At 35.0% G+C, this 15790-nt stretch overlaps 1 protein-coding gene across 1 annotated transcript; it reads right to left on the reverse strand.

Moving 5' to 3' along the window:
- Positions 1 to 4380: 4380 nt before the first annotated feature.
- On the reverse strand, positions 4381 to 11871 carry LOC144546064 (uncharacterized). Its single transcript, XM_078294606.1, has 2 exons — positions 11740 to 11871; positions 4381 to 6765 (listed from the first exon to the last, which is right to left on the reverse strand). The coding sequence occupies exon 2, from the start codon at positions 6362 to 6364 to the stop codon at positions 4547 to 4549; it is 1818 nt and encodes a 605-aa protein (XP_078150732.1). The 5' UTR covers positions 6365 to 6765; positions 11740 to 11871; the 3' UTR covers positions 4381 to 4546.
- Between the last annotated feature and the right edge of the window lie 3919 nt (positions 11872 to 15790).

Consider the following 15790-nt stretch of genomic DNA (forward strand, 5'->3'; position numbering starts at 1 on the left):
AATTGTAGGTTTACATAATCTGGAGATGTTATTCCTGTCATGCACAAGCTGGACGTCTTTGCCGACTGGTTTGGGAGACCTCAAGAAACTGGAGTCTCTTCGGGTGTCCGAATGCAACAGCCTGACATGCTTACCAGATGAGTTGGCAAATGTCACGTCTCTCCGAACCTTGATCATTAACAAATGTCCAAGAGTGAGTCTCTACCAAAAGATCTCAACCAAATGCTCTCTGGCCTTGGAAAATTTGAAGTTCCAGAGTGCCCTGATCTTGATAAGTTCTGCAGAGAAAAACAGTATTCTGCCATAATCTCTCAAATTTGGCTGAAAAGTGGTGGATCATCTACAGGTTGAAGGTACACAGCCTTCTTCATTTATTTATTTTCAAAATAAATTTGGTCTATGATAATTAATTTAATAGCTAGTGAGAGTTTGCTATACGGAAAAATATTTTCTGGGCTATTATTATATATTGGACCCTTGGCAACACAGGTCAAGCTGCTTGCCCGGACAAGAAATTTATGATAGTTTATGTATCAACTGAGACCCAACCAATTCATCTGTTTTATTTGATCATGCTTTTAGGTATCAAATTTCATTATAGATCCCTCTCATGATTTTCTGTACCAGTGACCCTTTTTTACAGTTGCTTTTCTCTTTTTGCTCAAGCAAATTCCTAAAATGAATTCATATGTGCTGCTTCATGTCAAGCCTATGTGTCATGATTTATTCTTTTGAGTTGCCTATAGGAATAGTATTGCAGCTTTGTATCCAGAATGCTAGCACTGTAATAGAATTGCATAAGAGGGATCAAGTTCTTAACAACATATCCTATTTGTCTTATTTCAAAAAAGAGGATGTTGGGAAAGAGCTAAAAGATGGCAAAAAGGAGGGCGATACACAATGGTTCCTTTTTTCCAAATCTCTCAAGAACCGCTTCTGGGCTCTGACCGGAAGCAATGGCGTTGGACAGCTACAGACACTTTTACCTCTGCATTGGCCTACAGGATCCTACACAATAATGGTGTCATATATGCACATCATGGCCGATTGTGGAGTCTGAAAATTCCATTAAAGGTCAGAGCCTTCCTCTGGTTAGCTATTCAAATTAAAATTCTCACACAAGAAAAACTCATATCTAGAGGATGCAATGTCATGCCGGGCTGTGGCATTTGTTTGAACCAATTAGCGGAGACTGGGGACCATATATTGGGTTCATGTACATATGCCTGAACATTCTGAGCAAAGCTGAGCGTACAAGTACCAAATAATGGTACGGTTCCACTTACTGGTACTGTAACACCCATCACGGCATGGTTATTACTTATTACACCACTTACTGGTTGGAGCTGCTGCAAGTTCAAGGAATAGGGATATAGAGGAGATTTCTTCTGCATTGTTTTTCTTTAATTATTTTCTTACTTATTATTAGTGGTGTTGTATATATTTTACTTATTTGATGGATACTGGTTAGCCATAGCGTCGTACATAATTTTTGTTTCTTAATACAAAATATCAGAGAGCTTCTAGCTAACTGACTTTATTAGAAACCAAGCCTTGGAAAAATGATTGAACTTTCAAATGATAATTAATAAAAGTTGAACTTCCTCTGCTTAATTAATTTCCATATAATTTTTCTAATTGTTCTTACTCTATTTCTTTTTCTCCACTCAAGTAGTTTATCAGAAGGCTTAGTGTTGGATGGATTTTGCATCTGTTGATATGTTGTTGTGTAACAAATAGGTACCTAGACTAGATAAGTTTTAATCTTTCTTGCTTTATTGAATTTGGAGTTACTTAAAACACTATAGGTTTGATTATTGTTATTCACTTGCTGGCAAGTCCATGAAAAAAAATTGTAACCTTACCTACTGGTACCTGTGAGTTAATCATTCTTCATTTACCATATTTATATGTTGACTGGTTTGCATATTTTTATGACTAAATTGGGTTTGTCTTAATTTTTAATTTCATTTTTATAAGAATTTAGGCTAAGAAATGTAAGATTCCTTGATGCATTAATTAATGTGCAATTTTGGATTGTATCTCAATTAAGAAAACAGGAACTGTATTGAAATTAATTGATTTATTGAATATTTGTTCATAATTTATAAGATTTACATGGCATAATAGCAGTCAGAAATAAATAAGGGGGAATTTCATGTATACCCCTCAAAAACTTTTAAATTACGTATTCTCCTCTCTAAACTTCAAAACTCACAAATTTACCCATTTTAATGTCTTTTATATAAAAAATCATTCTAAATTTATAAGATACTCATTTTAAATTTATCAAAAACTTAAAAAATATATAGCATGTTTGAAAAAAATATCAGTCTTATAATTGGTCAGTTTCCAAGGGCAAATGTAAATCTTATACGTCAGTTTCCTAGGGTATACGGTATACCTAAATGTCACCATGTATATGTCAGAAGTAAAAAAAAAAATGAATCATTTGCCCCCAGAAACTAATCAAATATAAGGCCGACATTTTCCTTAAACAGGCTACAATTTTTTTATGCTTTTAGTAGAGGGTAGAATGGGTATTTGATAAATTTAAAATGAGTTTTAATAAAAAAATTACAATAAATGGGTAAATTTGTGAGTTTTGAAGCTTGGTGGGGGGAATACGTAATTTTGAAGTATTTGAGGGGTATCACTAATGTAATTTATTGCATTTCTGTTAAGCTTTGGAAGTGGCAAGGAAAAGAGAAAGGGAGCTGGGATTACATCTGAAAATTTCCACTCCTATATATTATGTTATGGATACCCAACACAAGGATATTCCACATTGTGTGTTATACTGCAATATATCTCAAACAGATTAGCATGTCAGAGGTTCAGGAAAAGATGATGAATTGAATTCTGGCACAAAATCTGAATGTCTTGGAAAGTGACAGGAAGTGCAGATCAAGATATGGATCAAAATATTCTTATCACAATTGATAGTTTACCTCTTTTTATTAACACTGGACATTTGTTTCTGTTAATCTTTGAGTTCTTTTGCAGTTTGTAATTAAATAGGGACTGAATTGCATAAAGTACATGTAGTGGCACTGTGTTATTGGGGGTTAGGAGGAGGAGGTATTATAAAGGTCAATGATGCTTTCTTGGAAAATCTGAACTATTTTACGTAGATTCTTTTATCTCCCTCCAATTTAATAATGAGGTTTTACTAAAGACAAAAAGTTGATAAATAATAGAAATTTATTTCTAGGTTTCCAAAAGATTTTTTTTTTTTTTTTTGAGGAAATCCAAAAGAAAATTTTGGAGGCTCAAAATTGGAAGTTGTGTTGAAACTTCTGATTATTCAGTTCTAACGATTATTTTTTTTGGCAAATCCTCTGCATAATCAAAATTGTTTTCAAGGTAGTTATCAAAATCATCCTTCTTTTCATCTGATCTTTGTACAGTTAGATTTATGCAAGTGACAAATTTTGGCTTGACTTGGCAAATTCAAAATGTTTGGTTTTACCATTGTTCCTTTTTGTTATGACTTTTCTCCAAATTGAATAACTTTTGTCTAATTTTAAGTTTCAGATCAGTTTAATATTTATTATCTGTTAGTAATATCTGATATGAAGGTTTTCGGGGTTCATTTTAATGAAGGTTTGGAATTCTTTTGTAATATCTGATATGAAGTAGAAGGCAAGTTTTAGTTCACAACAATACACATTTTCTCTTCAATTTTGTTCATGTTAAATTGTTATCTCAAAAATCTAATTTTGCTTGTGATTCATCTTTATAAAGCATTTGATTGTAATTATATTGTGAATCATCATTTTCCTCAAAAACTCAACTCTTTTGAATTCTATTGAATTTTTATAAAAGCTCCTCGCCGTCAGAGGATTAAAATGCAGTTCGAGAAATTATGGTTTTGAAATTCTGAACAACATTCGGCTTCTTGGGAAGGTATAAACGAATATATTTCCCCTGTCAAGAAAATTTGTACATCACCTGTGAATCATTGCTGGTGATTCAACATAGTGCGATGGCACGTGGACAGATCCGGAGATGTGCGGATATTAAACGTAATATTTCTATTCAATGATCTAATTTGATATATGGGTCTAATGGATGTTTCCCTAAAGAATAAAACTTTCATTTGGTCTAGCAAGAGACTCAACCTGGTGTATTTATGTCGCATGAATGGTCCTTTTTGTTTAGAGAAAGTTTTGGAATTTGTTTTGATCTGATAATGTTTTGAAATTCCTTATCTTGTAATAGGCGACAATGTTTGTCATTGTTGTATCTCAGATTAGAAAAACTCAGGATTCTTTGCGGGAACATGTTCGTTTTAGTAAAGGTTAAGGATGGATCTACAGTCTAAAAGATCAAATTAACAACAGAATTTTTAAGCACACAAGCATTAATCTACTACAGTTTAATTATTAAGCATTCTTTTTAAAAGATTTAAATTGGTACATGGTAGTAAAGCACACAAGCAATCCAGTAGTAAATAAAACATAAAATAGCTAAAAAAAAAAGTCTTGCAGTGACAAAGATAATGAGCTCCCATTGTTTTACAGCTTAATTTCTACTACAGATATCAATTATTGAAGGCAAGTGTTGCAACAGCATGTCCAGCTTCGATACGGTACTGTTCTCCAATGCCCATGTGAGCCATCAGAAGCCATACATGCGTGAGTAGTTCTCCTCCCCGGCTCAATTGTTTGACATGGTAGTACGTCTTGCAATTAATCGCCGCATAGCCCAGCATCTCCGCCCAAACTCTACTGATAAGGTGCCACCTCTTATGCTCAGCCAACAGATTTAACTCCTTTGCAAGCCGGCAAGCATCAAACAACACCGACTTGCTTCTGTCTCCCTTTACCTCTATTGGATTGACCTCCGTCTCTACATCCAAGAGTGCTTCTCTTGCATCTTCTTTTGTAACATCCTTTTTCTCTGCTTGAAAGAAAATTTTGGCTTCAGCACAGGTGTCCTGAAATCTTATTTTCCCGATACCAGGAGGCATCATGGATGGTTGCATGATAAGAAGGTACACCATGTAGTTTGACATTATCAGACTAATGTCATGGTCTGATTTACTGTTATTGTCATTCCTACCATGACTGGTCTCAGGGTTTTCATTCATAGCACTGGGGTTGTGGATGCAGAGATCTGTGGCAATGTGCCATAATAGAATGCTCTCATCAAATTCCTTATCGATGCTCCATCTCAAATGTTTGCATGCCTCCTCCTGCAGTATTTTCTCTCCTTTGCAACCTCTTAACTCTTTAAAATCAGCTGTGGTTTTGGCTCCCTGTGACTTGGTCTTGAGCACTTCAAATAAACGCTCTTGTAAATCACTTCGGACAGAAACAGGGTAAATGAAGATAAATTTATCCCATAATTCCTTCACCTTAACAGCGCTCAAAATCCATCTAAATATGGTTTTTTTATCTCCCAGGGAAATGCTCAACAAGTTGTATTGTGACATCGAGTTTGACCACCGGGGCTTGCCCTTGGGGAAAAAGCACGACATAACTTTGGCAATAACAACAGCCAGCTTCTTTTGTAGATTTTGTTTATTAAGTGCGACTATCATCCAATCAGAGATTATGATTAGAAGAAGGGAAACCAATTCCATGAAAAGAGCAGAACTCAATAAAACATAAGATATTATGATGTCTGCTTTTGCATTACCTCTCTTCTCGCCCTTATGAAAGAGTAAGAAAGCAAATGAGATCATCCCAAGAGAGATAAATCGCCAGAGGCAACCACGTAGACAACGGATATGAATTGCCTTGGTGTGAAACACATCGTATAGGAAGGAAAGCTCTACTTCCACCACTTTAAATGCCTTTGATACATGTAGATTAGAATTCCAGAAATAGGTTTGACTATTTTTTCGCTCTTGGAAGCTGAGCATGAGGTCTACCACAAGAAGCTTCAAACTCCTAAATAATTTATAGGCATCAAGTATCTGGTCTATGCCATGAATATAACCTGGGGTATCATTGTTGGAAGGCCGTAGCATGGACGGCAGTGGCTCATTCTTTCTTTTGATATAAGCGATCTGGCCTGCTTCCCTTCGCCAGACGTACTCCTCCATGAATTCCGCATAATTAGGTCCGGGGTCAGGATTCCCGACCATTGAATTTCTCAATTGATTCATGCTGGAAGAACGGAGAGCCCAGGTTCTCTCTGAGTACTTGACCAATCCAACAATGAAAACTAAGGCAGCTGCTGAACGTAGCCAAGGAATAGCCACCAACTCAAGCAATACCATAAATGCTACCACAACCTGAACGGCCAATCCGAGAAAATGCCTCCACCACAGCTCATTGTCCTCGATTGAATACGAAGTTATGGTGTCAGGCCCACCTAGGTGTAGGAGGAGGAAAGGAGCCCAAAAGGCCATCAGGTCTACACCATCGTGACGAGACGACCGCTAGCGCCTTGGGTTTGCATTTTGAGAAGGTTGCCGAGTGCCAATATGGCAACATAATCAGCTATCAGGTAAAAGAACCAGACAGTAAGGATGAGGAGCTTTTGGGCAGTTCTTTTTCTCAAGGGAGACAAGAACACCAGGCCAAATTGCAAGCATAGACTTGCCAGCACAAGGATTCTAATTTCTTGGCCATTCCATAGCCTCTTCCAGCTCTCTTTTATTATTTGCATTCTGAAAATTGTTTTTCAGATATATTCCCTTGGCAAAATTTTGCTTTCTCAAGCTCTCCTTTCTTCTATTTATCAATGTGCATGCAAAACCCTTTTCTAACCTTCTCTTTTGTCCATCTTGCTCAGTTTGGGAGTATATCCCTTTTTCACAAAGAAAAGAGAAGTTTCAGTTTTGAAACAGATAAATTATAAAGACTGAGTCTATGGTACTATGCATATTACGATTTGTTACCGTGCTACGGCTCTATATTCGAGTTTTCAAATCCTAACGGTTGATCCGAACCGTTCATCTTGTTCTCCATATTAATATTTGTTTGCAGACCAAATTTTACATTTTTTGAAATTTTTTTTACTATTTTTTTAGATTTATTGAAAATCACTGTTTTTGAATGGTCCATAATTTTCAGATCAAGTGATTTTCTAAATATCTAAAAAAATAGTAAAATTTTTTCAAAAAATGTAAAATTTGGTCTCCAAACACATATTAATATGGAGAACAAGATGAACGGTTCGGATCAACCGTTAGAATTTGAAAACTTGAATATAGAGCCGTACCACGGTAATAACCCGTGATATGCATAGTACCATAGACTCACTCAATTATAAATATTTGTTGTTCCATATTTTTAGACTTTTATTTAAAAATTTATATCATGAACTAAATGTGGTTTGGTCAGCTTGCTTGGTATTTCTAACTGGTTGTAAAGGGAATTGAATGCTGGCAAAGGAAATCCTATATATGGCAATTCAATCAATTCTACTCCTTTCTGTAGAACTGCTAGTTGTTTGTTTTTCATCTTCATTGGTCCATATTGATGGTCTATTCAAGACCTATTTTGTTTTGTTTTATATTTTATATATAGTGAAAGAGAGAAAAAGAGTAGTAGACATTTTCATGCTAAATTGATATTTTCTAATGAGATGAGCTACGCTATTCCATGGAGTAAAACACGTTTGTATTCCATATCGTATTTTTATTTTGAAAGTCCAAACGACTGATCCGAACCGTTAGATGTGATCTTCATATTGAAATGTGCTTGGAGACCAAATTTTATATTTTTTGAAATTTGTTTACTATTTATTAAGCAATTTTGAAAATTGTTGTTTTGCTGTAAACAGTAAAAAACAGTAAAAATTTCTGGACCATCGGATCAGCGATTTTCAAAATAAAAAACAGTAAAAATTTCAATATAGAGATCATGTTGAGCGGTTCGGATCGGTCGTTTGAATTTTCAAAATAAAAATATAGTGCCATAGAGCACCAATGCGTTTTACTCCATGAAATAGCGTAGCTCATCTCTTTTCTAACTCTCATATAAATTACAAATAACCCCTCTATTTATAGACTTGATGATGCCCTTCAGATATCCTAGAATATAAATGTCATTAAATATGACACAAGTATTAAGTGCATTAGTTGAACATTCCAACATGACCCTAGCAAATCTAAACATATAATCCATCTAGAAATTCTCAAATCCATTCACTCTAACTATTTGACTAATTGACCAATTAACTAAAACATTAATTTTAATAAAAAATTAATAACAATAATTTTAACACAGATCTCCCAATTTTACTAAGAATTTATATATGGTTAGTTAACATAGTCCCAAGTGTAGTTTAACAAAAAGAGTAGAACTAGGTTGTTCTTAAGTTCACCAAGGCCCTTTGTGAATTTAACTCTAAAATTTACTGGATTAGCTTCAAATGACAAATCCAAACTATTGAAATTCATCTACTTACGAGTGATGCGTCTATATATATACGAACATTTTAAACTTTCGTACTAATTTAGTATAGAGTCAAGTGGTCAAAATTAGTTCAAAATATTAATTCATTAAAATAATTTAAAATCTTCTAATTTTGACCGCTAGCTTCACTTTATACTAAGTTCTAAAGTTAAAAATTTTTGAATGTAGATGAATCACTCGTAAAGTAGATGAATTTTAACTATTTGGATCATCGTTTGAAACTGATTTGAAATATTTTAGAGTTGAGTTCACAAAAAGGCTTGGGTAACTTCAGAGCACTCAACTCCCCACTTGTGAACTCAATTATAAAATCTATCAGATTATCAAATGATGAATCTGAACTATTCAAACTCATCTACCTTATCAGTAATCCGTCTACGTTAAAAAAATTGAACTTTGAAATAATTTAGTATAAAGTCTTTTTTTTTTTGAAAATACTGATAGCGGCTATCAGTGTACAATTGTCTAAGTAAATAAAACAATAAATACATCATACATCTACAAACTCCACCAAAAATTGGAAACTAAAATTTCGCTAACAATGCTGCAGCCACATCTTTGCCTCTTGTAGCGTGTACTCTGCCACCACCCTTAGTGGAACTTCTTGGCCTTCGAAGATCTTCTTATTTCTTTGTTTCCAGATTGACCAACAGGTTGAAACAAAGTAGACGGACCATTGTTTTCTCCCCATTCCTGCCCTGGATGCTCTTGAAGAGGAATTAGTCCAAATTTTTTGCACTGTTTCATCCAAGAACATGAGCCGTACCCCCAGAATTCCGGCCATCCTATCCCACAGCCTCACTGCTTTTGGACAAGTGAAAAATAGATGCCTGAGTGATTCTATTCTGCCCATGTTGCACGTCTCACAGATGGGAGAGACATTGAACCCTCTTCTGACCATCAACACATGAGTGAGTAACCTGTTTTTGAGAAGGAGATAGACAAAAATACGTACACTTGGTGGAATGTTGTATCTCCATACATTATCAAACAACCATGCAATCCTCCCCCCACTTACTAGAATTGTGTATACTGATTTGGCTGAGTAAATGCCACTAGAATCCCATCTCCACAGTAGCTGGTTATTACTGTTTTCAATCTGGATAGACATATCAAAAAGTGGCTTAATTGAGAGCAATTTTGCCCAAAAAAACGAACCTGATGATATCCAACGAATTGTGCCTTCTTGAGTTAGCGGTTTTTTCTTGAGAATGACTATTTTTTCAGGCCATAAACAACTTAAGTTGGTGTACAATCTCCACCACCATCTCAAGAGCAGCGAAATGTTTCGAAACCGAAGATTAGACACTCCCATACCACCCCATTCTCGCGGTAAACAAACCGTGTTCCAATTTATCAAGGATATCCCCAATTTGTTCTCCTCATTTTTTCCCCATAGAAATGATCTTCTAATTTGGTCCAATCTACTTATTACCCATTTTGGTAGTTCAAAACATGCCATGAAATAAATAGGAATAGAAGAAAGGACCGAATTAACGAGTTGCAACCTACCTCCTCTTGAAATAAGTTTACCTTTCCAACCCTCCATCTTACATTCAAATCGTTTAATCAATGGAAAAAAAAGATCCTTTGTGGGTCTTTTAATTGTGAGAGGCATCCCTAAATAAATGGTTGGAAATTGTGACTTCCGGCAACCTAAAATCAGATTTGCACGGAGACAAGCCTCATCTTGCATATTAATCGGTATCCACATGCTTTTCTCATAATTGATGTGAAGTCCTGAAATTCCCGTGAACATCCTCAAAATGATTTTTAGGGAGATTAAGGTCTCTTCATCCGCATTAGCAATGATAGCCGTGTCATCGGCATATTGTAATGCTATAACCGATTGTCTCAACTTAGAAGATAAATTGCGAGATAAATTAAGATTTAATTTACCTATCATCATTTGCAAGACATCCACTGCTAGATTGAAAAGCATTGGAGAGTAGATCTCTGACGCCTTTGACTTGTGTGATTTTGGCGTGTTGGCTCCTATTTAACCCGGTTAGTGTTGGGGTGTGCTCTCTCGGGCTCTCTTTCATGCTCATGTGTTGAGACTTTGTTCTTTCTCTCTCTCTAGCCATTTTCCGTTGCTTGATTGTTGTGATTTTGAGAAACCTAGCCGGTTGTGATTTTGATTTCGGTTGTGATTGCCTCGTGTGCTTTACCGGTGCTCGGAGGTGTGTTCCCTGTTGCCGTCTTGACGGATTGGAGTTGTGACGTGAGGCCACTGCCTCGGGACGGACTCTTGCCATTTTTGCCTCCTTCCTTGTGCACCTCTCGTTTATCGGTTAGTGAGCACACCCCTTTTTATCGTTGTTATGATGAGATGGCTGAGAGAGAGAATTTGAATTGACGGCTTGTGCGGGTTGTTGATTTTCCCGGCAAGCCGATGCACTTGGCTGTGTTGCCGTGCTCTCTGACCTATACCTTGGCTACGTTCGTTGCTCTGCCCCGTTTCTGTTGCTTGGCCTGGTCTCTTCTGTTTTGCTGGTTCTGTTGATGCTGGCCTGGTCTATTCTGTTTTGCTGGTTCTGTGATGCTGACCTGGTCTGTTCTGTTGTGCTGGTCCTATTGATGTTTGGCATGGGTTGTTATGTTTTGCTGGTTGTGCTTGTTGATGTACATGTGATGCTGGTACCAATCGGTACTGGTTCAGTGATACCACTGGTACTGTGTTGAATTTATTTGTGTACCAGACTTGACTTGACAGGGATCAAATCATAAATAAAATAAAGTGAGGGTTGCTTGTGCAAAATTTAGTATAAAGTCAAGTGTTAAAAAATTAAAAAGTTTATAAATTGATTTTAATCCATTCATTTTTTCAACATTTTTTGACCACTTGATTGTACATAAAATTAATTCAAAGATTTAAAATTTTCACATGTAGATACATCACTCGTAAGGTAGATGAGTTTCAACAGTTTGGATTCGTTATTTGAAGTCAATCTGATAGTTCTTATAAATGAGTTCATAAGGAACTTGGTGAACTTAAGAGCACCCTAGTTTTACTCCACAATGATTTAGCCAATTCTAAAATATTATAGCCGGTACTCGGCTAGACATGCCAAATTATCTTCATTAATTGGTTGGATGTTACCATTCCTTGGAGTCTTGGTCTTGCTCAACGCTGAACTTATCATTTTTTAATCTAATTCCATTACAGAAAAAGTATTTTTAATACTACCTTCAATTTTTTTTGGGATAAAAGATGTGGTCTCAAATTAAAAGTTTCAGTCGGTCCAATGGTGAGTGGTTTTATAGCTGTATAGATGGTCAGTGGAAATTGTAGTGAAGATGAAACTATTGAATCAAAATCGAAATATTCCCTATTTTTTTTAATAGGAGCAGTACTTACTGGAAACCTCTTTGAGATGCTCCTTAGACGAGCTCCGAGATCAGGTCCGGGTGATGCGGGTTGTTTAGAGTGATCAGCTTTGCCTTCTCCCCAATAATAAAATATGAACGAGATGATTGTAGATAGATACTAATGGCGTGGACTTACAACCTTGGAGTGCGTACTGACTCTCCTGTCGCTCTCTTCTTTAAGGTGCCATAAACTTAAATAGAAGGGGAGGAGAGAGGGATTCCGAGTAAGCAGGAGCGGAGGCAGATATTTAAGTAATGGAGGTCAAAATCATACAAGGATAAAATGTTACAAGAATTCAAGTTGTACACATTGTACAATAATTTAGTTTTTTGTTGAAAAGAATGGAGGTCAATTATATAACAATTTTATAAAAAGTATGGAGGTCAATTTATGGTATCTATAGCATTTTACTATAAAATATATAACAAAACCAAGCAATAATAATCTAATTTTTTAAAAGGTATCCATTTCCTCTATGTCCCTCTGTCTTTGCGAGTAGGGATCCTCTGAATTAACTCAAATTTCGAGTTGACATCTGGACCGTTTGATCAGAATCGGAACAATCCGGTCCGAGGTGGAATGCACTGATCCGTACTAGAGCAGATTCGATGGTCTGGATCTAAACTCAAAATTTGAGTTACCTCAGGCGATATGAATTGGAGGGCTGACCGGGTTGCTCAAATAAGTGTACTTGTTCAAACAATTAAATTTTAGAAAAAAGTCAAGAAAATGGAAGAGAAGAGAAGAAGAACCAAAATATAAAATGAATCCAATTTCTCTTCAATCTCTCTCCAGTTTGGAGAGTAGCTAATCAGCCTAATCCTTCTACCCCTTTTTATTCCCTTTTTTTTTTGCTCGCCTTTTAATTGAGTTTGTAGAGCACATTCAAACGTCTCTTTCTTGGAGTCCGTATTTTTGAATAACTCTAATTTATGAGACCGTCACTCAGAATTCGGGCCCATCCGGTCAGGATGGAAATTTACAAAACTTAAATTTAATTAAACAATCCGGATTTAAACTTAAGTAAGATTAAAATGCGTCAATCGTTGTGCTTTAATTATATTTTATATTTTTTTTCAGTTTTCTAAGTCCGAACAGTCAATCAGAACTGCTCAACATGATCTTCATATTAAAATATGTATCGAAACCAAATTTTATGTTTCCTTTTATTTATTTAACTATATTTTAGATAGATACAAAATTATTGTTTTCCCAAGTTCTATAAAAATATGTTATTATCAGTGAGAGTAAAAACATTTTTTGCCGACAATATCTTTGTAGATACTTCTGTTAATAATACCAATACGCTCAGAAATAAAAATTTTTGTCAGTGTACCTCTAATAATAGTTATATTTTACTATGACAAATAGTGATATATAAATATTTTGAAGCATCCAACAATAAATTAATATAATTTTATGTTGTTACCTTAAAAATAAACATGATTTTCAATGTTAGGATGACTATTAAAAATTTTAAATTTGGAAGCACCACCTACCACTACTAGGGTCCAGATCCCCTAAAGTAACTCAATCTTTGGGTTTTGGATCGAGACCATCTGATTCAAATTTATTGATCGAGATTGCTTCGCGATTCGAATTCATATCTTGGAACACGTGCGCTCCACTTCCGATAGATTATCTCGGATATGAATCGGACAGTCCTGATTTAAAACTCAAAGATTGGGTTACTTCACTGGATCTGAACTCCCACTACCAGCCTACTACCGTGAGGAGTGCGTATCCTCCGAGATATCTCAACTTTTGCGTGCCCGATGTGTCCGGTGCCTATTCGGGGTGATGTAGGGGGTCAGTATTATGAGTGCTTTGAGATTCGTGCAGAACGTATTTAAACGGTTGGGATTTTTCATAAAGTCACGCAAAGTTTGAGATATCTCAGAGGATACGAATTCTACCGTGAGTCTATCATGGTGCCCCTATGTTTCTATGGCGATAGGGGTGTCAATGGGTACGATACAGGTTGGGTGGAGATATTTTCATACCCGTACCTGTTATGATAACGAAAAAAAATCTTTACCCTTACCCGTCTTTTCGAATACGGTACAGGTCGGGTAACAGATAAAAAAGTGCCTTTAACATTTTGATTTGTGTTTTTGATAAAATATTTTTCAAAATAAGAAAAAAAAATAATGAATACAACTAATTTGTATTATGAAAATTTAATAAAATACAAAATTTTATTGTATCATGTATCATCTTCATACAAATATATATATAATTATATTTTTAAAAATTATCTTATATAAAAACAGGTAACATAACGAAAAAAAATCATTACTCTTATCCGTACCCGATTAGCTAACGGAAAATAAATCTTACCTTTACCCGTATTTTCAGATACGATATGGGTCAGATAAACGGGTAAAAGAGTGCCATTGACACCCCTATGGCGAACTACTATATGACATTCTTTGTAGCTCAATGCCGCCTATCTTAGAAGCCTACAGTAGGATTAAGGTCGATCTACTGGTATAGGACCATCTGGGATGTCTAACAAAAAAAATTATAATATTATGTTTTGATTATTTTTACTATTATTATCGTCACAACCACCGCCACCACTGCTGCTCCTACTCCTGCCGCTATTATTATTATTATTATTATGAGGAGGAATCAACTTACAATTTTTTTGGTGACATTAAATTGCATCTTACGTTTTCAAAGTTCAAACAATTGATTCAAACCATTCAACATAATAGATATATTAAAATGTGCTTGCACATCAAATTTACATTTTTTTAAAAATTTTTTTTACTATTTATTAAGTATTTTACAAAATCGTTGTTTTCAGACCATTGAATTTTTATACACATCTTAATAAATAGTAAAAAAAAAATAAAAAAAAATTGATCTGCAAGTATATTTTAATATATCCATCATGTTGAACGGCTTCAATCGACTATTTGAACTTTAAAAATATAGGTTACAATCCGGTGTCATAAAAAAAGAATGTAAGTGGATCCCTCCTCGACTTGCACTCATAGACCAAAGATAATATCATGTAGTGCATCATGAGGGTCAGCCTGATCCTAAAACTTAAAGTACGCTGAGGGATCTAAGAGATCAATGGTTGAGAGCAGAGGCAGAATCAAACTCTCAAACTATGAAGATCAAATACGAGTTAATCATATAAAATTTTCATGTTAAGAATGAAGCAATTTACATTATCTATGACATTTCACTAAAAATTAAATAGGAAATTGGAAAAATTGGTTAAGGAAATATTTGCCACTCTAAAACCTTCAAATTATAAAAATGTCACTTCAAACTTTATTAATTTGTAATTTTGACACTCCAAATAATTAATAACTATAATGTCCTCCCTTCTTCTCCTGCCTCCTCTTGAAGCCGGGATTCAAGTTTATCCTTGTGAAATCCACCTAAATTCAAGTTTACTTTTTGTTATAAAAGAATGCTAAATCTGTTCTTCTCTTTCTACATTTAATTTGTTTCTATTATATCCTGTTTAGTTCATGTATGGCACACTGCTGGAAACCAGGAACAAACTACCTTAATCGTACCGCTTTCTCGTTCAATTTATGGGACTAACTTTGCTACTGTATTTGTTAAATCTTAAAAGTTGATTGTGAAATCCACCAAATTATGAAAAAGAAGCAAATAAAAGCAATAACTGGAAAGGGTAGTACCAGCTTGTGTGACCACAGCACAACTTAAATAAAGATCAAAACTTTTTCATAAAGATAGCTGCAAATAAAAGCAATAAAAAGAGGAGGTAGGAGAAGAAAAAGAGAAGAAGCGAGGGTATTTTAGTTATTAATTATTTAGAGTGGTAAAATTACAAATTAATGAAATTTGGAGTGGTATTTTTACAATTTCAAATTTTAAGATGACATTTTTACAATTTGAAGGTTTTGAAGTGGCAAATAACTAATTTTTCCTAGAAAATTATACATAATACAAAAAAAAAAAAATATAGAGGTCAATTGATACTCATTCATATGTACTACATTGGCCTCTGGTTGGGAGTACGAGTAATTGAGAGGGATATCCTAAAACC

The sequence above is a fragment of the Carex rostrata genome, chromosome 29, assembly GCF_964058835.1.
Source record: "Carex rostrata chromosome 29, lpCarRost1.2, whole genome shotgun sequence".
NCBI lineage: Eukaryota > Viridiplantae > Streptophyta > Magnoliopsida > Poales > Cyperaceae > Carex > Carex rostrata.

Excerpts from the sequence above, each read along its gene's own strand:
- LOC144546064 (XM_078294606.1), bottom strand. The coding sequence starts at position 6,364 with ATGGCCTTTTGGGCTCCTTTCCTCCTCCTACACCTAGGTGGGCCTGAC.